We start from the raw sequence: 26,065 nt of genomic DNA, 5'->3' as shown, positions 1-26,065 counted from the left end.
ATAAAAACTAAGAACTTACAGAGTTAGTTTTTTAATAGAAAGAAACTAAAGCCATTTTACAGTGATGGAAAAAAAAAGTAAGTTTTTAAAATTAACCAAACAAATTTACTCATAAAAATACCACAGAAGGGAACTTTCCATTTTCTTTTCCTGTCCAAGCAAAAATTCCAGTAACATAGAAATGTTTTCATCAATTTGTTCTCCTAGAAATTTAAAAGGTAAGGAGAAGTAGCAGGGATGGGTGAAAAAGCTTTTCTTTTTCCCTAAAAAATTTCCCATTCAAAAGTAATATGGTTCTTATAAGAAAACCCCAAAACCTACTTTGAGAAAAAAAATCACAATAATGTTTTACTATAAAAGGTACTGTTAATGAAAGAATAGGGAAGAGCTTTAGTAATTAAATTATAGAAATGATATACCAATGGATTACTTGAGGAACCAGACTGGAATTTCTTGACAAAAAGCATAGTTTTCTATATTTTCTAAGTATTTATGGTAAAACCTAATTATTTTTAATATATGCAATATTACTTTTAACCTCTGTTAAGATCTCTGCTAAGATCACTATGAACAACTGGACCTTAAGTTTTGTAAAAAATATTTTCCACGTTTCTTTAAGATTGAGATTTTGGGGGGGTTACAGATCTTTTCAGTTTGTTGGATTGAGAAGATTAAGCAAAGCTTTGATTTCTTGCACCTTTCTCTTTCTGGTTTAGGAATTAAATAGCCTGAACTCTAATTGAACTCAGTAGGAACAAAATTAAAGCTCAATGAAAAATGAAGCTGTGGTTCTAATGGTCACTGCAAAAATTTACAAAAAGAAGTTCCCATTTAGAACAAAACAAAGCCAGCTGAAGTTATGGTAGAGCACAGTGTTTACATAATTCAAGTTCACTGAAATCCAATCTTTTGATGCTTTCTGGCAAATTTCTCAAAAAAACTCTTATGAAAAAAAGCTATTTCAAACCATCAAAAAAATGCTGTAACTGGAAGAAAAAGTTGTCCAGGATGCTTCAGAATGTGTATTCAAAACTCTGAATTAGCTATTCAGAGTAAAATTACAAGAGTACTTTTAATCAGTTCCATCATGTAGGTGAATATATATTCCCCTAAAGACAGGTAGGTAGGTAGATAGATAGACAGAAAAACAGATAGATAGCTGGATCCATGCTTTTGGGTTATGAATCTAATGTTGTCTAGCAAACACATTTCATATAATGCAACAAATAATAATGGAAAAGGATCAGGAAGCTTTCATTAGAACAGCAGAACCATAAATCATTCAACTAATTAGAAGCCCATTCTTCTTTATTAACAGAACTTCAATTAACCTAGCTTATATGGAAAAAAATACCCAGAGTTTTGAAAAATTGAGAGGAAAGAGAATGGAAGCAATGTTGCAGTTTCCAGCAGATACATAAATAGAATCACTTCACACTTTGACATGGTGGTTTGTCATGACATGACCTAAAACTACCTTGACCTCTCTGAAATCAACATTTTTGCATTGAAATGAAACAAGAGACATGCTTGTTTTGATGTATGGCTGTGTGACATATTATAAATATTACATCACATAACCACAGAGGATGTCAATCAATAAAGAATTTTTTCAGAGAGCACTAAATGAACCATGGGTTCTTGCCTCTGAATGGCTCCTTTAACGTACTATTTTTGCTTAAATGATTAATAGGAGACATATTGTCAGAAAACACACTTAAAGTGAAAAACAGTAAACTGTAGAAATATCATTCATTTTTTAAGCAATTTTCTAGTGCACATGTCACATAAATTTACATAGAGACAGTACTATTATATTCTCATAAGCTAGATAGTAGGCATACCTTCCACTTAAGTGTGAATGCAATGAGAAGATATTTTATTAAATTTAGGCTGTTCTACTTTGTGAAAACCAAAATACTACAAGCTAAACTTGGATTCAAAAGTGGAATTATTAAAAGATGAAAGTCTGACAAGAAAAAAACACTTCTCAAAAATTTGAAACAAACTAAAAAGTATATGCACATTTGGGACAGCTGTGCTGATGTTTCAAAGTACAGCATTTCCTAGAGCATTGAATTCAAGACACTTCCCAATAAACCTGTTTATATTGTTTTGTATTAGCTCCTACAGCAGAGTTTAGAGTACATGAAGATAAAATCAGAGTTTTATTATATAAGTCTGAATACTGCAGGTGATTTGCTAATAAAAAGCAAGCTCAGGCTGTGCAAGGTTGGCAACCTGGTTGTACTGCCTGGTTCCGACTTGCCTCTGACTGCCATTTTCAACCAATGTGAAAAATGCCAGCACACAAAGACTGAAATAATGTTTCAGATGTGAGCAAGGAAAAATACCTCTAATGACCTTTTTTTTCTTCATAATCAATGTCTCCTTGCCTAAAGGTTACATCTATTAAAATTACAGATATTCCGTAAGTTTTGGATCTATAGTCATAATCATTATCAGTCAAAAGTATTTCTTTTTTTTTTTTTTCAAAAAACAACCATTGTAATTTTAGCAACATTTCAGTTAGATCAGTTGTACTTACATATTTTATCAGGCTTTCATATTAAATTTCAGATGACTTTTTGTGTAATCTAGCTCATTAAAATTACATTATAGATATAGTTTGGATTTTTTTAATTGGAATCTAACTGCTCTGAGTAAGGCAACACAATAGAGGAGGAGTCCTGTATTAATAGTGCCTTGATAACTACAGTAGAAGCAACTCAGCACCATATCAAATATGAGTAGAAGACAATGCAACCGGTTATCTCAGTGTAGTGATTTTTTTTTTTTAATGCCTGTCACCCTTAGTGTATGTGAATGTTGCCTTATCTTGGCCTTAAAGAATGAAATACTGTGAGTAGGGGCATATGAGTACCCACATTCAGGAAATCCTGTGCACACCTGCTCAACTCCAACATGTGCTATACAGCACTGAAATATTTCTTGAAATAGGGTTCCTGAGAGTGATCTCACTGAAATGGGGTTACTCAAATCCCCAGGTGTTTCATGGTAGAATATGTGACATTGCTTTCAGAAAAGCATAAATGATTGTTTGAGACTCTGGGCTGACTTTAGTTCAATATTTTTCCAGTAGTAAAACAAAACTGACATGTCTTATTACATCTACAAGCAAAAACACTAACCTGTACCTCTGGTAGTCATCCTCATCCTTTTCTTTGCAGACCAGCTCATTTGGGCAAGCAATGTTTCCAAGCAAACTGAGATACTGTAGTGAGGGCACAACTTCAGCCAAATGGTCCAAAAGGCTTTCTAATTCTGTTATGTGTCAGAGGTTGTGGGTTAAGGATTCAATGACATTAATGAAAAAAGCATTTAGAGTTGCATCACTGCTGATTTAAACATACATTTCAATAACTGACAATCAAATTTAGTATGGCATTCAGGAAAATGTCACATTAATTGTTCCAAGGGCAAACAGGGATAAACTTCAGTCAGTTTTTTGGCATGGAATGAAAGAATTGGGCTGTTTTGTCATTCTTTTCTCCTCCTTTCTTTCCTAGGTGGTTCACTACAAAACATTAAAACTTTGACAAAATGATGGATGCTGTGTGGTAAAATGGCTAGCAATTGCTGGAGCCATGAAACTTTTCCAGCATGGAAACAAACAGTTAGTTTCACAGCACATTCATCACTAATATATTCAGTCCACTGGAAAATGAGTTTAAAAAAAAAAAAAAGAAAAAGAAAAAGAAAAAAATCAAACCACAACAACCCACGTTCACTCCCAGCATATAAATGCTTTGAGTGTCACAGGAACACATTAGTAACCACTCAATTAGTATAAGTCAATTAATGCTTCACTAAGTGCAACTTAAACACTTCAGTGTTACAATTATTTTGTATATGAAGCTTTAAAGACTTGGAAAGTATAATTTTTTGCATTACAACAGCCTTATATTTTGATGTTCATGAAGCTTTTTAACTTAACTATATTCCTTGGAACATAAATAAGGATGATACAATTATTATTGTAAACCTTCATGAAACAAACAAGCAAACAAAGGTTAAACTATTTTTAACTACTGTAATACTGGAGATTACACCTTAGGTTTAAGCATAACAACAATATTCAACCATTCGCACACTGTCAATTAATCAAATAAATTATTTTGTTACAGCTTAGTTTGACAGTCTCTAAGACTCAAACTATACATTCTTATTTACTTCAATTTACATACAAAGATATAGGTGTGATTCTCAAAAAATATGCCATGTATATGTGTGTAAAAAGTTTCCAATATATAAAAATCAACTGACTTAGACAAGAGTAATAATTGTTCAAAACCATTAAAGGACATTTCATTGTTCTGTTTTTATCCACTCCTTCTGTTAGAGTCCACAACTATTGTCACAACTATTGTTTTAAATTCTCAGCTCACTTGCGTTGCTATTATTTTTACTTGATTTATGTGTTTCTGTTATCTTTGTTATTTTTGGCTGATGGAATTTACTTTATTTCTCACCCCAATATCTTAAGGGCAGCAAAAGCAATACAAAATGGAAACAGCAGTTTTGTTGTTAAAATTGTGGTCTTCCTTTCATAAGCCTGAAATTTTATTTTATTTTCAAACACACATGAGGATCATGCCAACAATTACTGATTCTCATCTACTAAAATCAATGTATCTACACTCACAGTTAATGTTCTGTCCCTTAAGGTCCAAGGAATCACAATCAAATATTCTCCATGAGTGAGAAAAATGAGAGTTTGAAATAAGTTCTATGAATTCATCAAAAAGGTAAAAATGCTAACTTTTAATTTGGCAAAGCCACATTTTAGAATGCTACATGCCAGTAAGTAATCTACCAGACCCTTAGAAACATTATCTTTTTGTAGCATCATATGATACAGGTCTTTGTGAGCTGGGTGAATTATCGATCAAAATTTGGTGCTAAATGTCATACCTGGACCTCAAGCTCACACATACACTTTTTCATGGCTCTTTCAGGAAGTATGTGACTGTGATAGGAAGCTCACAAACTGTTTTTCCACAGATGTTCAAGGGAAAAGCTTTTTAAAAGTTTCCTAAGACTGTTAGAGAAGTACTTGAATCTGGCACCTGCCCTCAGCCAGGAGAAACACTTAATTTCTCACAGTATTACTTAGGTTGCAAAAAGGTTCCCTGAGAGAGTTTACTAATAAAGACAGTTATTTCCATAACACCTAGGAGGTTAGCTACTGGAAGGGTTTGATTGTATATGGTAATTTCCTATCAAAAGGAAAAAAATACAAAACAACACAAATCCACCAACAAATTATTCAAAATTTTTGCTTCTTTTATGGATTAAACATGCAGGATTTTTGCCTGTCAATTCAATAGAGCTTTTTCTTGTATAGAAGCTTTTCTCCCCAAAAGTTTGCTAAATGTGGAGTATGACATGTATTCTAACTCATCTGAACACGCAGACTTCAAGGAAAATATCAAAATGCATTTAGAATGTAATGAAGAGCAGTGTCAGTGTAGATATGCAAGTGTAAGACTGTGCCTCAAAGTCCTAAGGAAAGCAAAAAGCAGAGACACCACTTTCAACAAGAGTTTTAGGTAAATAACAGGAGTTGATAGTCTGCGTCTCAAAAATCTAAAACTCCCAAATTTGGAAATTAGTGTCTAGGTTCCAATACCTTGTATCTAATACCTTGTATCTAAACCCTGAGCACTGAAACACCCCTCTAAAAAGTATACTGGGCAAGAGATACTTATCATAAATAGTTATTAAGAGTGGTTATATCGTAAATAAAATAATTAATTATTTTCTTTAGGACTTTAACTACCTTTTCTTTTCCTTCCTAAAAACAAAACAAAACTCAAGGTACAGATTGATTTTCTAAGAAGCCCATTCACCTACCATCACAGTTATTCTTTACAAAGCATGTAGGAAAAGTAAATGTTATCCTGTTCAAATTCTCACAATTAAGTATTTTTCAGAAATCAATCCTAAGTCATGGTGCACTTCTAGTGTACTGTTTAGTTGATTAGCATGTCATATACTTATTTAACTATGGAACTATATGATACCATCAAAAGTATTAAGTCTTTCTAAAACAATGCTAGGAAAATATGGAGGGATAAAATCAAAAGCAAGTCTGAAATTTTATTGCCAGCTTCCTTTTTTATGGTTTATTGTTGAAGTCTAAGGAGGGTCATACGGGTGCAATCAGAGCCAAAGAGCTGCAAAATTCTGCTGTGCTATTTCTAAGAACAATTTCAGCTCCATTCTCTTCAAAAATGAAAAATCACAACTAAATCCATGGACAGTGCTGGTGAAAATGTATTTTCAGCCCTGGACTGATCAGGGCTGGACTGATCAGCCCTGGAAAGATCAGCCCTGGACTGATCTTTCCAAAGTCAGTGTCACTGATCATCAGGTGAATATGTAACAGTGATGCCAATACTTACACTAGAGTCCACTGTTTGAAAAATGGTTTAAAGTATCACTGTTATGACAATTAAAGTGCCTTAGTGTGGCAATCCATCTCCTAATTCAAGTGTCATCATTACCAATCCACTAATGCCTCTCTTTCTAACAGATGTTGACTAAAATAAAAATTTGTAATAATTAAAATTTTAAACTCTTCAGCAATACAGCTCACAAGCTACAACATCAATTCTGGGCAACTATACAACAATGGACCTCTCCAAAAATCTAACCTGGTCTTCATGAACAATGAACAGAAACATACTGGACATAATTTAAAATTTCATCCTCATCAAAAGTCTTTACTGATTTATTGCACTGTTTCTAGCTTTAAGTTAGGGAAACATTTAAAAGAACTGCGTATCTCTCAGAGATTAATTTTTTAAAACCCCTTCACCCTGTTACACTTATATATACACCACACAAGCAGACATATGCACAATCAAACACAACCTCGTCACTGTATTTTCTGTTTTGAAAAACAAATGCCACCAGCAATACTGAAACATAGCAACAGAATTATTTGGAAAACACAGTACTATGGTGCATCTGGTTTAGCTGCAGAGCAATATCATTTTTTTGCAAGTTTTGTGGAACCAAAAATATCCTACAAATAGGCATGTTCTGACTTTCCTGTTTTCACTCACTGTCTGGTACCCAAGGCTGCTATTTTTTGAGGTTCTCCAGAAGGCAAAAGAACAATCAAAAGCCCAAAGCAAATTAGGTATCTCCTTTCTCTGGCTCAGAATTAACTGTCAATGCAAGCTTTTAACATTTTTGTTTGTTTTGCAGAAAATCCTTTAACATGGGTCAAAATTCTAGTGATAGTCAGGACTACGTCCCCCTACAAACCCTTCAAAGACAAGTTCCCAGGAAATATTACATTTAAGTAAGGTCAAAGTTGTAAACTCTTTGGTGGATAGTATAATGCCACTTCACTTAGTCAATGTTAGGAGAACCTTGCAAGCTGGGCCAGTCATTGTGATGCTAAGCTGTGTCTTTTATACTTTTGAGAGGTTGAGCAGATTCACACAGAAACTACTGGATGATGTTGTATGAGCTCCAGTATTCCTGATTTCTGTGTTCTCAAGAGCTTCTTTAGCTGTGTCCCTCCAGCATATTTCCAGGGCAGAGTAATATAAGGTTTAAGTACTAAGAACTAATGCTGGTCATCCCCAAACTCCATACTATTTCTTCCTTACTGGTATTCTTGGTATAACCACATTCATGGTTGTTCTCAGGAATAACTGCAAGTCAAACCTATGCAGAAACACCTTTGCTAACGGTTTCTAAATTAATTTATCCTATCCAAACAAACCTATACGTGTTTCTTATCTTACTGTGCAATTATTTTTTGGATATAGTTTGAAATATGCAAGAAAATCTAGGATTTCTTTCCGTAAACTTTTTGTCTGCTAGCAGTTTTTTACTAGTCACACATTCAAATACAGAAAAGTAACCACTCTTGTGCTTTTTCTCGCTGCTTTCCAAGTTGCTCCACCATTTCCTTTCAAAAAGTCATTTCACTTCCCAGAGGAGCTGCAGGAGAACTTTTCATAATAAGGAACTTCATTGATTACAGCTTTTGGAAGTTCTTGGAAGTAAAGAAACAAAGTAAAGAGCAATCAGTTTTACATGGAAAATATTTTTGAAATATGTACATGAGAATATCAGAAATATCATGCAGAATTCAGACCACCACACAGAAAGACCCCAAACTCTCATTTAAAAATCTTCTGTCAACTAATTATCTGTCATGCAGGTGCTGCAATCAACTTAACATTAAAACAGCTGGATAACACTTCTACCAGAGTCATGAACGAGAAAGGTACCTATATTTATTCCCAGTTGAAACATTTGCTTCAATTAAATTTATCACAAACACAATCCAGCAATCACAAGCTATTCTACAGTCAAATAGCCTTGAAGCAGAAGTTACCAATTCTCCTCTGAATGCAGTGTGAAAAGATCTTTGCCACCTGAACGCTTTTCCATTAGAATGTGCTAGGTCTTCAAGGTTGGATAACCACAGAAATAGCTTGCAATATGCAAGTATACATCTTACCCTTCCCTATGTGCAATTGGATGTCACACACAGCCATTTGTATGCCTCACTCTGGCTTGAACCTTGTCTGGTAGGGAGCTAGGACCTTCAGATAAGGCCTTGTTCACTGACTTTGAAAGCATTTTGCTCAAGAAAGAAAGAGTGTGGCATGGATGGTAATTAACTAAGTCCATATATCTCATGGAGAGCTTCCTGCATACCAAACACATGGGAAAAAAAATCCCATTCTGCCTCCTGGAGCAGCATTAATTTTCTCTGTGTAGCTGGAGTTGCCAGTGATTTTAAAGATATTTCAGAATCCTGATAGTTCCAAGGCTGCAGATTTGAAGACCAGGTTTCAATGCTGTGAAGTATACAAATGTGAGAATGTTTCTATTCCTGCAATAAAATTACATTTCTAGTTCTCTATAGTGGTCCATCATGAAACCATATGTTCTTTCTCACAAAGATTACTTTTTGTTTAGATTTTTTTTTAAACATTATTCTGCCCAAATGTTGCTCAAGGTTTTGAAGGCATCACAGTCAAGAACAAAGTAGCAGCTCAGGATTTTTAAAAAGGTTTTGATATCTGGAATTGAACTCATCCAAGCACTGCTGTAGAACAGCACAAGGAATCACCTGGACTGAAGACTACTTCCCTCTTCCACAGATGTTTGGCATCAGGCATTCACATTACTTAATTTCTACTTCAGGCACACTTTATTCCAGAAGAAAGATTTTTGGCTCATCAGATACAGCAGTTCTCTAACAAGTCACATAGCTTTCACTAAATCCATAATTGTGGCATGGAGAACTCAGAAGTATATGCAGGAAGAGTGCTGTACTGAACTGAATTGAACTTAGCTCAGTTCTCTGTTTAGTGGAGATGGGGAACCATGCATTATAGGAGATAATTCGTGTCTTTAATATATTCACTCAATCTACACATCAAATCCTCAGCACTTAACATAATGAGATTCTGTTCAGGCTGGGACTTCTGTGTCTTCAAGTACTTGAGGACAATGTAGAAACAAGCACAGAGGCAGAATAAATTACAATCTACACTTTGGAGGTTAAGCAAATCTGTAACTATTAGAAACCATGACAAGACCTGTGTGAAGACACATTATATTAGAAGTAGCTATTGGTATATTCTTCAGATGAGGTACTCACTACACTGTTTTCAAAGACTCAGAAACATGTAATCCTTACATCTGAATCACACTGATAACTCCTCTTGCCACAAGCAATGTATATACCATTATAGGCATTCTGCCCAGCTCTAGATTTCCCACTCTGTCATATGAAATATTTTGGTTTTCCTTTTAACTATTCAAAACCTAGATCTAGATTCAATCATAGAATATGCTGAGTTGGAAGGGACCCATCAGGATCATTGAGTCCAACTCCTGGTCCTGCACAGGACAACCCAAGGATCACACCATGTGCCTGAGAGCATTGTCCAAATGCTTCTTGAACTCCGTCAGGCTTGGTGCTGTGACCACTTCTCTGGGGAGCCTGTTCCAGTGCCCAACCACGCTTCAGGTGAAGAATCTTTTGCTGATATCTCACATAAACCTCCCCTGACACAGCTTCATGCTGTTTCCTTGAGTCCTGTCACTGGTCATGAGAGTGAAGAGACCAGTGCCTGCCTCTTCTCTTCACCTCAGACACTATGTTAGGAGGGGCCAAATGTTGTTTACACATACAATGTCACACAATAAGTGAACCATGTAAAAGGAGTAGAAAGCTCTTATCAGAACTACCAAAACAAGATATGGATCAAAATGAAGCCATAAAAGGAGATAAGAGTACGGTAATATTAAGAAATACCCAGGAAAGATCTCATATGAGCTTTAAGTTTTATATGGCATTCCAATTTTCATAGGGGTCAGTTTGGATTTTTGTTTGTTTTCATCTCTCTCTCACTCTCCTTATATATGCATAATAATATTCCACCAATCGACATTTTGTTTCAGGTCAGCGTTCTTTCCTCACTTTTGTCCTTTATGTAGTGCTACTGTCATATACTGAACAATCTTTTCTGTATTGTATTTCATTATTCTATTAAATGTACATTTTTTTTAACATTTTTCAAAGAATTCAACAGAGAAATAATTCATTAAAAGAAGAGATTCAAGTTCAAATAAGATCTTTTTCAAATATGGCAGTCACATTGAAGAGAAGAATCTAGAAGGTTTCTGTGCTTCTGAAGACTGATGTATCCTCCCTACAAGAGATCATTGGTCCCTAGGGCTCAAAATGTTAATGATGGACAGTGGTTAGTTTTTCTTCCCTGGGCAGTTTGCAACTCCTCTATTAAATTATTGGTAGCACACTACAAAATGCATACATTATTTCTATAACCTGGGTAGCTTAATACTCTCAAAGCTCTAACTTCATAGTTTTTAGATTGAATTAAAAAAAATCCCAGGATAGATCAAATCTTTCTTACCATGTTATCATTGATTTTGAGAGCTTACTCACTTGACAATACTATTTTAGTATGTCTGTGAGACTAGTAGAAATTCTTTAAAGATTACCTCTGACAGGATTTTTTTTTTCTCTGATTTTGTTCACCAAGTTATTATTCAATACCCCTTCCCTCCTTTTGGCAAGTGTAAAATTTCTCCTTGACATTCCCTCAAAGGACAAATATAATGACACGTTTTTTGGTCTTATGGCCAAATTTATATTTCATGGTTAGTAGAAGGAGATATACTGCATCAGACATACCACCACCCAATGTATCACCAAAAATGTTCTTGTTCATTGTTCATCAGTTCAGATTTTACTATGGCACCAAACAATAAAAAATAAAACCAGTTATTCAAATCCAACCCACAGTATCCTACATTAACCATAAATCTAGCCAAATACCTAGTACAGTAACGATGGTTACTGTTCAAGAAACACTCTTGGCAAATTTCCAGGGCTCCAAGAAAAAAAAGTTACTCTGCTGATTTTTATTTATTTATAGAGTCAAAAATAAGTGCAGAAATCGTAGAATCTGCAGTTATTTTTATTCCCCTCAGTAGGAGGATTTTGCTTTAGTAGGAGGTAAATTGCTCTCTGTTTACATTGTCTGTAATAAAAGCCTGCAGTTGAGCAGCTTTGTCCTCACGCTGCAATTACAAGGAGAGGGCTTTAATAGTCTGTGCTCTAAGACTCTGCAGGCCTCAGTTGGCCTTTCGGCCACAATTTGATCACCCTTCCCTTCTGTAAAATCTTATATTACACATGTTCGAATCTCCAGAAGGGTCAAAGTATGGGAAAATTATGTAATAATCAAGTCTATGCCCACAGAACTTGCAGATAATTAGTTTTTACAGACCACTATCTATAAGCCCGCAGACTAGGGGCTCAGATTGAGCAGAGTACTTAGACAAATGCTGAAATATTTATTCTTAATAAACAGAAACAGGCACTAACTTCAGGCATATGGCAAAGTGACTGATTGGTTACAACTGGACTGAACCATACATCAAAATACTTTAATGTATTAAGACCTTGATTTGGATAGTATTTTATATGAATTTATACAGAACTGGAACACCAAGTGACTTGCTTTTAGAGCTGCAGCTCCACAGTAGATATCAAATTGGGGATATTACAGTTTCATTAAAATAGAGAAAAGTATTAAAATTTTTGTGTGTCTTTTTTTAAATTAATTTTATTTTACTTTAATGTTTTAAGAGCTATTTAAAGTATAAAATCGTAACAGCATTTCACTGCACGTTCTATTCCACTAGAGGTCAGCCTGCAACAGAACCCCAAGCAAACACAGGAACTGCTGCACACTGGTAGCACTGACATTATTTTCTTTCTCTATTTTATCTGTTAGAAAGATTTCTTCAGAGCCATAACTTAGATCTCTCACTAAAATGGAGCAACAGGAAGATATAATGGTGCATTTCATTTATGAATGACCTATAATAAATTACTATGAAGTATTCCAGGTGCCAAACGAGAGAATGCTTTGTCTGCACATGAGCTATATTTCACATACTTTAATTTGGCTGACACATAAAACTCATTTGACATTTTGCAGGTATTTCTTTGAAAGGATATTTGGTTCTTGTTGAGCGTTAAGGTATGGAGGTGGGGTAACCTGGGTAACAGAAGGTCATTTCCAAGTAGATTGTTGTCCAGGATCAGCTCTTCCAAGTAACTGAATGTTTTCAGTCCTTCTAGTGACCTGCAAACGACAAAGGCAACAGGAAAAATGATACTCCCCTAAATCAGGGAGGCCATTATGAGCTGAAATAAATATTTTAACCTTCCCTTTCAGGAGTGGGAATAGTTTTGGTTTGGGCCTGTCAGAAGAGTGAATGACAAGCATTAGTGGCAAGGGGAGTGCTGGCACTGCAACACATCCTTCACATGCTGGCAGGATGAAGGATGCGGGTCACTTAGTGAGTAGCCAGGATCCAAAACAAAAGGCTTCAGATATGGGGCCTGCAGGATGAATTTGTCAATGTCTTGTGCCTTCAGGCACCCAGCCTCGCCTGACCCTAACCTCCATTCCCAAGATAAATAACTCTGTCACAGTTCACCTTCATTCCCTGGACACAAATTTAAGTTGTCATCCATCATTTCTGCCAAGAAATATCATACCCTGCTAACAATAATAAATACAACTTCAAGTATCATTTCTTAGCAGTTACCTTACGTGCAATAATAGGAAATGTAGAAGAGGGTTTTTTTCCCCCTTTTTATTAACCACTTAATTAGCTTTTTCAGTCCCTGCAAACAAAGTGAAACGTTCTCTACAAAATAAAATGCAGAATTACTCTGGAGAGAAAAGGCATTTGTTTTCTTCTCAGAACTTACTATCCCACTGTCAAGCCACAGGTCAGACTGCAGAGAGTAGCTTTAAAAAGGAGCATTTGACAACATGGCAGTGAAGATGATGCCTTGTAAATAAACAACATTCTGGTGGTATTCATTCCTCCGATAGCAAAGTACAAGAAAAAAAAAAAACTAAAAAAGAACATTTCAGTACCTTATTAAGACACCTATTCCAAGCTTGATTCTTAATGCTTGCACATTCCAACAGTAAAAAAAAAAACCAAAACCACACATTAATCAACTAAGACACATGATATACAAAGCATACGCACAGACACGCATTCACAGCTAATTCACCTACCAGACACCTAAAGATATGCTGAGATTGCATGAGTTGACAGCTGATCTACTATGCCTACCAGTGGGAAGATCATCACTGTATCTCCTGGCTGTTTTTTAAAATGTGATGAATAAGGGAGATGCAGTCTGTACTGTTTATTCAGTTAGCAATGACATTTATACTGAGGGGATTTCCTCACCCTCTCCCTAGTTTTTGGCAAAGATCAAAATGTCCCTGTTAGAATGTTCTAAAGACCCTACTACTGGAGGAAAACACAATTATTAGAAAGTATATGGGTTTCAAATCAGACAATTTAACATTCATCTGTACAACAACAACCAGATCCAGCTTTTGTAGATACAACTTACTAACAATTTATAGATCACAGTTAGAGGGTTCAAGCAACAGAAAGAAATCAAGTCTGTGACCTTTACACTGGGTACTGTACACTAAACTATGAATATTCAAGTAACATTCGCACAACAGTGAAGCAGTGTATTTCAGTCCAAGGACTCTAAAGCGCTCACAGTCCCTTGACTTGAAAGGGAGGTACAACTATTACTAATGACATTTTGATGCAGGGCAGTCAGACCTGAGGAAAATTTGCCATGCCTATACCCTATGGCCTATCTATTTTGTTACAATGCCTTGAGACTACAAGTTCTGAAGCAGAAAAAATAAAAGCCTCTATTATAAACATTATACTGAAACAATCACCACAGTAAGAGTCACACTTTTTGCACTTGCCTTTAACAAGCAATTTTGAAAAAAAACCCCTCAATTCAGCCTACATAAACTGTACTCCTTTAAGAGCTGTGCTAGCATGCTGCACTGAGCCAGCTAGTTCAGCAAAAGGTTGCAACAGACTTGGTTTTGCCAAATTCAAGATCAGACGAGAAATCAGCAAACATCTCAGACAGTGCTTTCCCCCAAGTACCTTTAAAAGGCAAAATAACCCAGAGGAAGTAGCAGTGAGTTTATCGAGCTGTTATGAGTTTTCATTTCAGTTTGACAAACCTAGTTTAGCAAATTCCCCTTAAATACTCTTTATTATATAAATAGTGGATTATTTCCAAACCTCGCTTTTCAATGTATGACTTTGACTTGCCAAAAGAGTTCAGAGAAGGCCACCTCCTTGTCAGCACCACAGAGCCTTATGGGATGTTAATAGGTCCTTTGTGAAAAAACACTGCTTGGGCTCTGGTCAGTGTCAGCATCAAAATACACATTGTTCCTGAGTTATGTTATGCAAATATAATACTCTTATCATGAGAATCAGCAAATGGTTGGCAACTGGCAAGGAGAAGAAAGCACACATCCAAAACTGCTGCAGGGGAGGCATAAAACAAAATGACAAGCCATGAAGTGGGACAAAAGGCCTTGAAACACTAGAGGGAGTTGCCTATTGAAACAGCCTTTCTTTCACAACCCTGGGCTGAACACAAGAGTACTAGTTTCATAGATAGGCAGAGAAAAGTGTGCGCAAATCTCCTTACACCTGTCTGGTTTTGATAATTTTTGCCATGTAATGTTATTAGCTGCTCAGTTAAAAAGGAGCCATGTTACACAGGGGGTTGCTTATAATTGCTGTTTTCATGTCATCAGAGCAGTGTGCACTTGGTGATTTAATCACCTAAATTCAGAGTCCAGGAAGATGGGAGGGGTTGCCACAGTACAGAGAGAGGGTGTAGCCATTAATATAAATTTACAGATATATGTTATTTTGCTATCCATGAAATTCTTTGTTTCATCTTATCCAGAAGAAAACATTAGCACCAAAAAAAAAAAAAAAGAAAGGTAAAATATGGCAAAGAAACAAAAAAGGAAATAAAAGTGTTTGTTATCATTCAGTGATTATAGCTACTGAATTCTAGGCATCATCTACCATCATGTTATATAAGAAAATACTGCCCAGCAGTTGTACTCCAAAATGTAAAAGTTTTAAGTACAATCCACACAATAGATTTATGGTACAAACTTCAGCAAGTCCCATAACTTCTGTGAGCCTCAATTTCCTATCTGCACATGGCGGATAAGAAAGGATTGCAATTGGGAATTCATATATAGAAAACATTTTTGAGAAGCTGAGACAGAAATCAGCACAAAATACTGTCATTTTTATTTTTAATGAGGATGAGAGAAATATTAATGTACTCCAAGTATTTCCTTATGAGTCCATTACAAAACAGGAGAGGAATGTGTATATATACACAGCATAGGAAGGACACAAACAACCCAAGAGAGGAGTATAAAAAGAGGGACATCCCCTAAGAAAGAGAACCAGTCTAAAATTAAATCTGAGCTGTTTTCTCATAGTTCACAGCATTAAAAAAATGTCTTTCCATATTAGTATATTTAAAAAAAATGCACAATCTTACCACAACAATACAACCAGCACTGAAGGGCCAGTGGCAAGTAGTTGTTTGCCCTACTTTAAAAAGGCCAATAAACATCACTAAGGTGGATTGCAGGGTTGCTTGTCCCAGCTCTAACGTCATGAAAGCTGCCCATTATCTCACCCACAGGTACCGTCTCAGTTACCTCATTGCAGGGCTCACACTTTGCTCCCAGAGGAGAGCAAGTGCTGCCAAGAGATTTCCATTGCAATTTTCAAAGTCACATCAAACCGACAAAACATCACAACGTATTCAGTGCCGCCTCATTCAAACAGAAAAAACTTTAAGTTTCCACTGTAATTAACCCTATCCTCGTTAAGATAATTATGATCAAGCTCCCTGTCACAGCTAATATCACAGCATCATTGCCTATGGCTCACGCTTTGCCCTCATTAGCTTACAAAAACACTGCGTTAAACAGGAAACTGACTCCCTCTGCAAAACGACTTAAGATGTTCTGTAAGCAGACAGTAAATAATCCTTTAGAATATAAAGGTCTCAGAAATGTCATTTTATCCAAGTTCTTTGGCTAATCAGCATGATTTCTTCCAGCTTTCTTTTCCATAATTCATTCATGGTTTGTAAAAAGTTTTAATCATAAAGGAATGTCATGACAGAATTTTTTTTTCTTTATATGTGTATGCATGGTAATTGTCAACTACACTATTTCATGTGGTCCCTCTGACCTGACAGGGATTTGGTTACAATGCAAGTAAAAAGCAAGTCTTCATTTTGGTAATATTTGACAATGAAAATATGACATTTTATAAATGAAAAAAAGCAGAACCCTCTCATGAAATAGACAAACCTCGGTACTCTGCAGTTGTCCTTGTCCAGAAGAACAAGCTGCTCAGAAGCATATGCTGAAAAAGAAGTATTCCCCACATTTTATCCCACCCCTCTATTAATAAGACAGCTGCCTCATATCTAATTGACTTTTTCCTCCTGTTTAACAGGAAAAGAGAGAGCAGTTAACAATATGTAAATGAGAGAGTTTGGGTTTAGCCTTGAAATTGATTTGCACTTTGTTGAGAAGAGATAGCCATTAGCAGAAGTTAAAGATGGAGCTGTTACAAAACAAGAGCTTTTTAAAATACCTTTTTTCTTGCCTTTAATGTTTTAACAGATTACAGGAGAGCAGAATCAACATGAGAACCCTTGTACTAGATAATTTCAGTATTTAAATAGAAATGCAAATTCTATTTCTCCAGCACCTGCCAGCCAAGGAGCACAAAGCATTTTTTTTAAACATTAATGAATTACTTTTCAAAAACCTGCTGAGCTTAAAATTCCATTTTGTAGTAAAGCAGAGAGAGGTTAAGTGACTAACGGAAGGTGACCTCCAGCAATTTTCTAAGAGACAAGAAATAACACCCAGAAGTCTTGACTTCTAGTCCTTTGACTTAACCTCACCAAAATAAAACAAAGAGCAACAAATATGTTTATACACATATATATATATATATGAATCAGGCAGACAAAGTACAAGTAAAGCATCAAAAAATGATCCTACAGTATTCAAAAATGAATGCTTTCCCCCCCCCCGCCCCAGTCCTACTTAGGGTTTATTCACAGTTTTCTGCATGATAATAGATCCAGAAAGAAAACAGAATGAAGTATTTAATGGACAGATCTGACATGACTTCTGGACCAAGGCAGAACACCAGAAAAAAAAAAAAAAAAAGCACCCCAGTGAAAGTAAAGAACGTCCAAAATTTCTAGTGTGGGTCAGGGCCCAGGTTGGAGTAGACAAGTCATAAAACACGAATCATGAAATTCTGTTCAATGGATAACAAGGTTGTCAATGTTTTGAAAACAAGAAATGCTTTGTTTTGTCTACTATCAGAGGGAATGTTAGTATTTTGCAGGCTGTCTAGAGGTAGCATTTTGCCTCACTTTCAGTCAGTACATTTCCATCTTTCTGTTAGTAAACAAAATATCTGTAAGCAGCTATTTCAGTAAAACTTGGGGCAAGGCTATGAATATGGTCAGCAAAAGAGAAAATGGAAAGAAATGAATGAGCAGCATCATTGAATACCTGTGAAAGAGAGATCTCCACAAGAAAAGATTAAACTTCAGTTATGAACTGGATCTACAATTAGTTTCTGAATCTTTTCACATAAAGGTCATACTTAACTTCCAGATATATAATAAAATAAGTATCCATCCCTTGTTTTTCTCCTTTTCTTATACACTGGAAGCACACAAGACTACATAGGACACCATATTACCAGAAAGATTGGGATGAAAACATCTCGCACAACTAGAGCTACGTAAGCACATTAAAACGGCAGGGATTCATGAAAACTCAGAATCTTCTTCTGGTTTTTAATAGTCTTGTTCTGAGTCTTACCCAACAAATTCCATTGCTTAAAAAAAGAAGCTCAAACTTCTCTACCCTTACAAGTCACCCCTCACCCCAAAACCTCAAAGAAAACACAAGCAAAAATAGAGTCAATAAACAGATAGATAGAGATGAGCCTTTTGAATTCTAAAAGTTAAGTTCACAACATTTCAGACCCATTACTACCAATTATAAAACAGAAATGCAGAATTTCTTGAGAGAGGGATTTTGCTATTAAGCAGCAGTTCCTCAAATGACGACATTATCTGAAAAGCAACAATGCATCCATCTACAGACGCCCAGTTATTCATAACTCCTTACAGGCAGCAAGAAAAGATGGGCACTTCCAGAAGGTAAATCAGACCTTCAGGTGAGACTCAGTGAAGCACATATATTTGGGAGGGATGAACACAGCCTGTTTGTCCAAAATCTTGCAATGAAATTATAGAAGAATCTGCAACATTAAGGTAAAAAAACCTGTTAGAGCTGTCCCCCATTGGGGTGGATTATTTAGCTGGTGAAATAAACCACAAATCCCAATTACAGTTTTCAGTAGCTCACAAAAATATATTACAGTCAACCATTCAGTTATTCAAACACCATTCTCTCCTACCAAGACCCTACTAAAAAAACCCACAAACAAACAAGAACAACAAAAAAATAACAAAAAACAAAACATACACACACACAGAGAAATAAAACAAATAAACAAATAAAAAAAGATGATTTTGCAACCAGTCTGACTGTGATGGGTTCAATTTCTTTTCTAATGAACTTCTTAAAGTCTCAGATTTCACTGTGTATATTTAACACACCTCTGCTCAAGAGAAGATCCCATTAATACAGCTTAAGCTTTATCCTTCATGTTAGGCTTCTTTTTGCTTAAGTTTTCATATTACATCTCTAGAATTAAACATGCCAAGATTTTATATGATATTACTGTTACAATCTTGTTTAAATTTAAATAAAATTACAATCAGCATACTATAGCCTGTGGCAAGGCAGTTTTCATGTAAGCCATATAAAATATTTTAAAATAATACAAAATGGATCAGAAAATGAGCTCTTAGTCACCTAGTCATCGAATAAGTTCAATATAACAAAATACAGTCTGCAAAACAGTGCTAAGAATTATCAAGCAGAGAGGAAGTGACTCTATGCATTCATAAAAGTTTGTCAAAGGGTGTTCTGGAAAAAACACCACCAGTAGTTCAGTGGATGCATCACTTCCCTAATATTTTTAAGTATGGATTTTAACATTGTTCTGCTAATATTTCTTGAAAGTATTTGATGAAGAATAATAAGGTTAGAGGACTTAAGAGGAAAACTTGGATGCAAGTCTCTTGTTTTATTTGTCTTTTTCCCCAATCTTAACATGGATTCAGTCCTAGTAAAACAAACAGCATTAAAAAAAAAAAAAAGCAAACTGCCATTTCCTGAACTTGAAAGAATTCAATTAATTATTACTGATTAGAAATAGAAAAAGAACATGCCAGAGTTTACAAAATACAAACCTCCCTGTTTAAAAAAAAAGAGTAAACAAACAAACAACCTACAAAGAGCTAAGACCCTGCAATGTATTCATTCTTAAAAGCTCCTCTCAGCTCCATGTGCCAAGTGAAGAACCTATTTATAAACTGCCTAAAAAACAGTATTATAATGGAAATATGAGCAAATTCAAGTGCAAAGGCAGTGCCATAATGAAAGCTTTACTGTATCTTGGATCAATCTGTCACTCTGCAATTCAGATAGCAACTTGACCCCTCCCCTTTTTGCACAGAGAAGCGGGGGCTAACAAGCCTGTAGAGTGAGTAGAGTAAAGCCCATTTCGACTACCAGAGTTCAGTGAGAAGGGGGAAAAGAAAAGTAATTTTTCTCCCATCTTCCACAACAACCAAGGCTGAGGATTGACAAGCAAATTGACGCACTGCTCAGAGGGCAAAAGATAAATGTTTGATGAATTGGCCATTGCTGGAGGAGTGATGGGCTTCATATGTGCATAATGGACTAGCTGCCGTTCAATTCAGATTGCCTGCCAAGATAAGAAACCATAATGAATGGACCAAGCACAGCCTGTGCCATAAGAAAGTATAATCTGACTAGTTTTAATAAACTTAATAAAAAAGATGAAGCAGAGAGAGGCAAGGGGACTGGCCTTTGTGACCAGCTATAAGAGGTGAGAACGACTAATAGACTGCTCTAGCATGATAGCAGAGAATAGTTAATGGACATAACACTGAATCCCTTGATGTTAAAAAATATCTTTAGAACAACTTAAAATGACAGGGATCTACATAGGTGCATACCACAGACACTGTAGTACTTGTTAAACAGCGTATGACTCCCATTTATTTATTATTTCCTTCTGCTATCTACCCTGCTCTGTCTCCATACCCTCCTTTATTACCTATTCATGGTATCTTAGCCTGTGCCCAGATCCACACAATACACCAACAGTTTTTACCAACAACTCCTCAGAATCAAAATATCCCTCTAATGGTAACAAAACAGAATTTATGCTCAATTTCCAACAGAAAAGCCTTGGCTACACAACTGTATCACTAACTTTCACTGCCAGTGGAGAAATATTTTCTTACCATTATAAGTGTTCACACTTGCTACAACTTTATTTGCTTCTGAAAACTGTTTCCACCAAAGATGATGAATTTGCCAGTACAGTTACAGTAAAAAGACCCAAACCCTTTATAGCACAGACAAGACTAAGTTGCCAGCAGTAGTCCCTTTGGTCTGGGATTTGCTGTGATGGATACTGTTCCCCATCTGTACCCATAATCTCTAAATTTTGACCTTATCCAGCACCAATCAGCACTATGAAAATACATCAAAAATGAAAAAAAAACCTCCCACAGTATTTTACTGTATATGGTTATATAACAGTGTAAAGTCTGGTAATCACCACCATTTTCATGGTGGGTAGTATATACACACAGAGCCATTTTTGCTTTTCCTTTCTCATTATTTAGCCACATGAATAACAGTGGCTCACTTTCTGAAGTTTACCAGACATTGAGACCTGAATCTATGACTGAAAATTCTAAAGGAGTCAACAAGAGAAAAACCAGCCCTGACTTTTAAAGCATGGGATTAGACCAACAATCTGTTTCTTTGTTAAGAATCAAAGGGTGAGAACACACCCTTGTGTGTGCACATAACACACAGTACTTGGCCAGGCAGAACTGTTTTACTCTTTAGGTATTAAGAAAAAAAAAAGAAAATGAAAAAAGAAGAGAATTGTAGAAAGATCCTCTTGATTGAGGGCAGCTGGAAAACATACATTATACAGAACAACATCGTTATTATGCATGTTTGGTTTCTTTCTTTTACTTTTTTCCTAAGATGATGAAAAATAAATAAGGAAATATAAAATAGTCTACCTGGGTAAATATTCAGATTACCACCCTCTTATGTCAGTTATGTAGCCTGTGTCATATTTTAAACAGAAATTACTGTATGCAAGACAGACATCTAGTTTTCAGTATAAATTTTATCCAACTGCAAAAGGAAAGTAACTCATTATCAAGCAGCTCAGTAAGGCTCACACTACCGAAGGAAATAAAGTTTTACGACAAGAGGGTCTCTCCTCTCTCTCTCTCTCCCTGTGAGTGAGAAAGTGAGTGCAAGAATAAGACAGAAAGGGAAGGCTCAGGAGTGCTGGGTGAATTATAGACTGCCTCTCAAGATTCACAGCTCTTCGTGGTAGGAGGTTAATATTCTCACATGTCATTAGGTCTGCTGGCTCTACTGATGGCTCATTGAATCAGGCAGCAAATTATTTCCTCATGCTGCAGAGGACACCACACTTCAAAGGGAAGGAGCCAGGGTCAAGACGGCTCTCCAGTTCGATTAATGAGTTGGGATCAGCAGAGGTTGCCTGTAGGTAAGAATGTGACTGAAGCTTTTGACAAAGCTGACTTTTTGAACAGGACTTGACCCAGGCCCCTTACTCCCCTCCCCACCAAATTTTATTTCCAACATTTGCCTCTGACTGACCTGCTCAGGCCTGTTGGGATAGTTTTGACCTCCTCACTCTTTGTTACCAGACACAGGAGCTGTCTGCCTATATTTGATGTGTCTCTCCCTAAAGCTTATCCAGGCTCATCGGAGTCCTTCAGAACTGCACAGCAAAATAAGATAGAGTAGATTAATTTCAAATTTTTAAATTTTCCATTAAATTTGTTGAGAAAGGGGAAGAAGAAGACAAAGATATTTCCACTTTCAATAATATTAAGGAAGATATCTTAATGCCGTTAAATGCAGATAAGAAGAACACAAAGATTATTAGAAGCATACAACTTACATATTAAAATTATGGAAAAGTAGAAAATGTATGTTCGTACTTACATGGATTTGCTGATTAAGAATATTCCTGGCAAATAATGTATTACATAGAATATTCTTCTAAAAAGTTTTTATTTTTATTGTCATGGTAGCAAGAGATTAGAGGCAATTAAAATTTAGTCGCCACTGCATTCATCTCTTTTTAAACATTCAGTTTAAAGCCTCTGAAGTATTCAAATGCATATTTAAATAGATTTAATAAAGTACTGAAGTGAGAATCATTGCATTAACATTTTGGCTGTTTTTTTTTTTTTTAAAAGGATCTATTTAAACTGCACACTTCCTCAAACAAATATGAGTAACTGAATCAAAATGTAAGCCACTGCTGGTGAGCTTCCAAAAGTCACGTATCTTCTGATCATTGAAATTCTCAATTACACCAACAAAATTGGTCACACAAGGCTCTCATTTGTTACATGTTTAAAAAATTTGTTCAAGAATAATACACACCCTTATGTCTCTGGAGTAAGGATCTAGGTTATCCTTCAATATTTATTTTAATCACAATACAACTTTTAGTATTGTCTTTCTGAACATTTTGGTCATCCGCATCCTTAATGCTCAAGCCCTTAGGTGCCTTAAAAAGATAACCTTAGGTGCTTCAGTAACAATTTATGAAATTTAACTTCTGGTGTATAGTTTGAAAATCTTTTAATGATCTCCAGGTGCAAGGCAAATTTTCACCTTTACTTTATATTTCTTTTGTTCTCAAACCATTATTTGTAACAGATTTCCTTCCTATAACACACACTTAAGTCCCAAAAGCTAGTAAACAGATTATTAGACCTATAAAACTTAGCATAAAAACATACATGACTGAGTCAAATGAGAATAACTAGTATCCTTTCAAGGAGTTTACCTAACTGCTAGGCAGCACATCTTCCACATGGATGTGCTTTACTCCAAAGCACAAGTATACACAAGCAAGAGACAGCTTTTTCTTTTGCTTATGTCTGCACAATCTCCAGTGAATTGTACATTATGCAACTGGAAGTTTGCAACAGCAGAAAAGCTGCAAGAGGGGAAACACTTTTTTATGGGCTTGTTTAAACAAAGTAACTGTGTTACTGGGTCTGTCATCAATGTTAACATTATATCCTCTTTCATCTCTTTCTAAACTAGTGGCATAACTGGGACCGTTTGTGAAGTGTGTGTATGTGTCTTGTATAACACTTAGTAAGAAGGCATGAATGCCAGGGAGCAGGACAAGTCCAGCTGGAGTGGGATGTAACTGGCCAGTCTGGCACTGCCAGGGAGAAAGAGCAAATAGTTGCGTTCAGGGCTAGGAGGAGCCACTCGGTTGATACAAAACAGAGAATTACCAACAATCTGCAAACGTGACCACCAAAGTTTTGAGTTTCTGGCAGCACTAAATCAGAACTGACGGTGGGACTGAGAAGGGGAACCTGCTGGAATTCATGCCAGGAATCCTAGAGAAGATGGATTTGGCAAGAGGAAAGTTGACTTGCTAAGTATATGTAAAGATGGAGTTTTGTATTTGTCCTTGTTTCCATTCATAAAACTCAGCTTTCAGGAATATGTGGTGTTTGAAGGGAATGTAGTACCAATTACAATGGTACAGTGTTTCTTGGGAGGTAAAAAGAAGTTTAAATAGAGACAAAAAGAACAAGAAGTCCTATACCTAACCCCAGATAAATTAGAAGGTCCAGCTGCAATGAGTACTGTTTTATACCAACTTGGATATAGTCCATCTGGGAAACTGTCAGGGCAATTATAGAGTTTGGGAAGGAACTTGTAAACTCATAAATCACCCTTGCAAAGAGCAGAAAGCAAGGAAACACCCCATGACTTTTGGGAATCATTACCACACACTGCACTCAGTCAAACACTATTGCATGATAACTGCTCAGGACTAATTGTTTGAATAACTTTTTTGTGTTACTGGGCCTTATCCTGCAAAGATCTGGGTATGTGAGTTCAAAATCAGATATAAGCATGTCCTTATATCCTTGTGATTTAGATAATGCTTTCATATAATCTGTTCATTCAACCTGTGTAGTCAAATTGGGTGGTGGTGGGAAGTTGTGTTTCAATTAAAGTCTTGCAACATGCATTAAAATTGTTTACAAAAGTAACTGCTTGCATAAGTAAACAACAAATGCATGGCCAAAATGAAGTTATTAGTTTACTGCAATGTTCATTTCGGGGTTTCTTTTGTTTATTTTTACCATTGTTCATACTATGGAAAATAACAACTGATATTAACACATTGCCTCAGCAATGGAAGCACAGAGTGTTTAATAATGAAAAGCATTTGCTCAAAACAAGACTTTAGAATTCAGACTCTGAGATTATAAAGATTATCACATAAGTCAATAAAATTTCCCAGAAACATACATGATGGACAACAAATACATTTCTTTCAATTCATATATCATGTAAAAAAAAAAAAAAAGAAATACACATAATAAAAAATGCTGGATAGTGTCCTCCTGTCAGAATCCTCAATTTCTACATTTTATATTTTAAATTATTTATATTTTTTTTATATACATATATATATATTTAAAATTGAACCATACATAACACTAGCAGGAAAAGAGAGCTGCTAACAACCTACAGTCCAAGAGGATGGACTATGGACTCTATGGTAGGCTATTTTTGTATTGGTTTCTGTCCTCCCACCTCCCTCTTCAGTTCCTAAAATTAATAAGTTGTCTAAAATCTGATTGGAAAATTACAGTCCAGCAGAAATCCCATCATCAAAAGATATACAATTGTGGATTTGATAGGCTAGGGATGATGATGATGATGTTGATAATGACTAACTACCAAAACACAGATCATATCAATACACTCTTAGTTGGTCACTGTGCCCATATATATTCAAACGTTCTTCACACCACACAGCAATACAAAAAATCTTAGGATCATGTTAAAATAAAGGGACTGCACCATCATCTCCTGGAGAAACAGAGAACCACCTTGGGTCTTTCTGAAGAGCTTCACAGGGACAGTCACCTGCCATGGCCCATGATGGAGCAATACAACACGAAAGAGCCACCCCTCCCAAAAATAAGCTAGTGTTACTCCCCTACACTGCTCTGGAAAGAGGCTCAGGTCTCAGTCCAATTGTTTCTCCATGCCCTAGGAGTGAGATTCAAGAAAAGTTTCTCCATAACACGCCTAAAGACAACTGACATTCCACAGATTAGAAAAAGGCAAGCAAAAGGAAGACAACACTGAACTTTGACATCTGGGTTTTACTCATAAAATCACAGAAACATTAAGGTTGGAAAAGACCTCCGAGATCATCAAGTCTTACGTTTGAAAAGGTTACTTCACATATTACTGTCATGCCAACACATACAAAGCCTACTGAG

The 26,065-nt window shown here is 35.9% G+C and overlaps 1 protein-coding gene across 1 annotated transcript in view; it reads right to left on the bottom strand.

Moving 5' to 3' along the window:
• LRMDA (leucine rich melanocyte differentiation associated) overlaps window positions 1-26,065 on the bottom strand; it is a 643,835-nt gene that overhangs the window by 278,436 nt on the left and 339,334 nt on the right. The window contains exons 3-4 of the mRNA XM_051801025.1: window positions 12,563-12,689; window positions 3,153-3,292 (exon numbers count right to left, since the gene is read on the bottom strand). Of these exons, the coding sequence (XP_051656985.1) occupies window positions 3,153-3,292; window positions 12,563-12,689 (267 nt within the window). The remainder of the gene's footprint in view (window positions 1-3,152; window positions 3,293-12,562; window positions 12,690-26,065) is intronic.

This window comes from Manacus candei, unplaced genomic scaffold, assembly GCF_025592945.1.
Source record: "Manacus candei isolate 608988 ecotype Guabito, Panama unplaced genomic scaffold, ASM2559294v1 h1tg000050l, whole genome shotgun sequence".
Lineage (NCBI taxonomy): Eukaryota > Metazoa > Chordata > Aves > Passeriformes > Pipridae > Manacus > Manacus candei.
The sequence above is the reverse complement of the archived record's forward strand: the minus strand, read 5'-3'. Positions and strand labels throughout refer to the sequence as shown.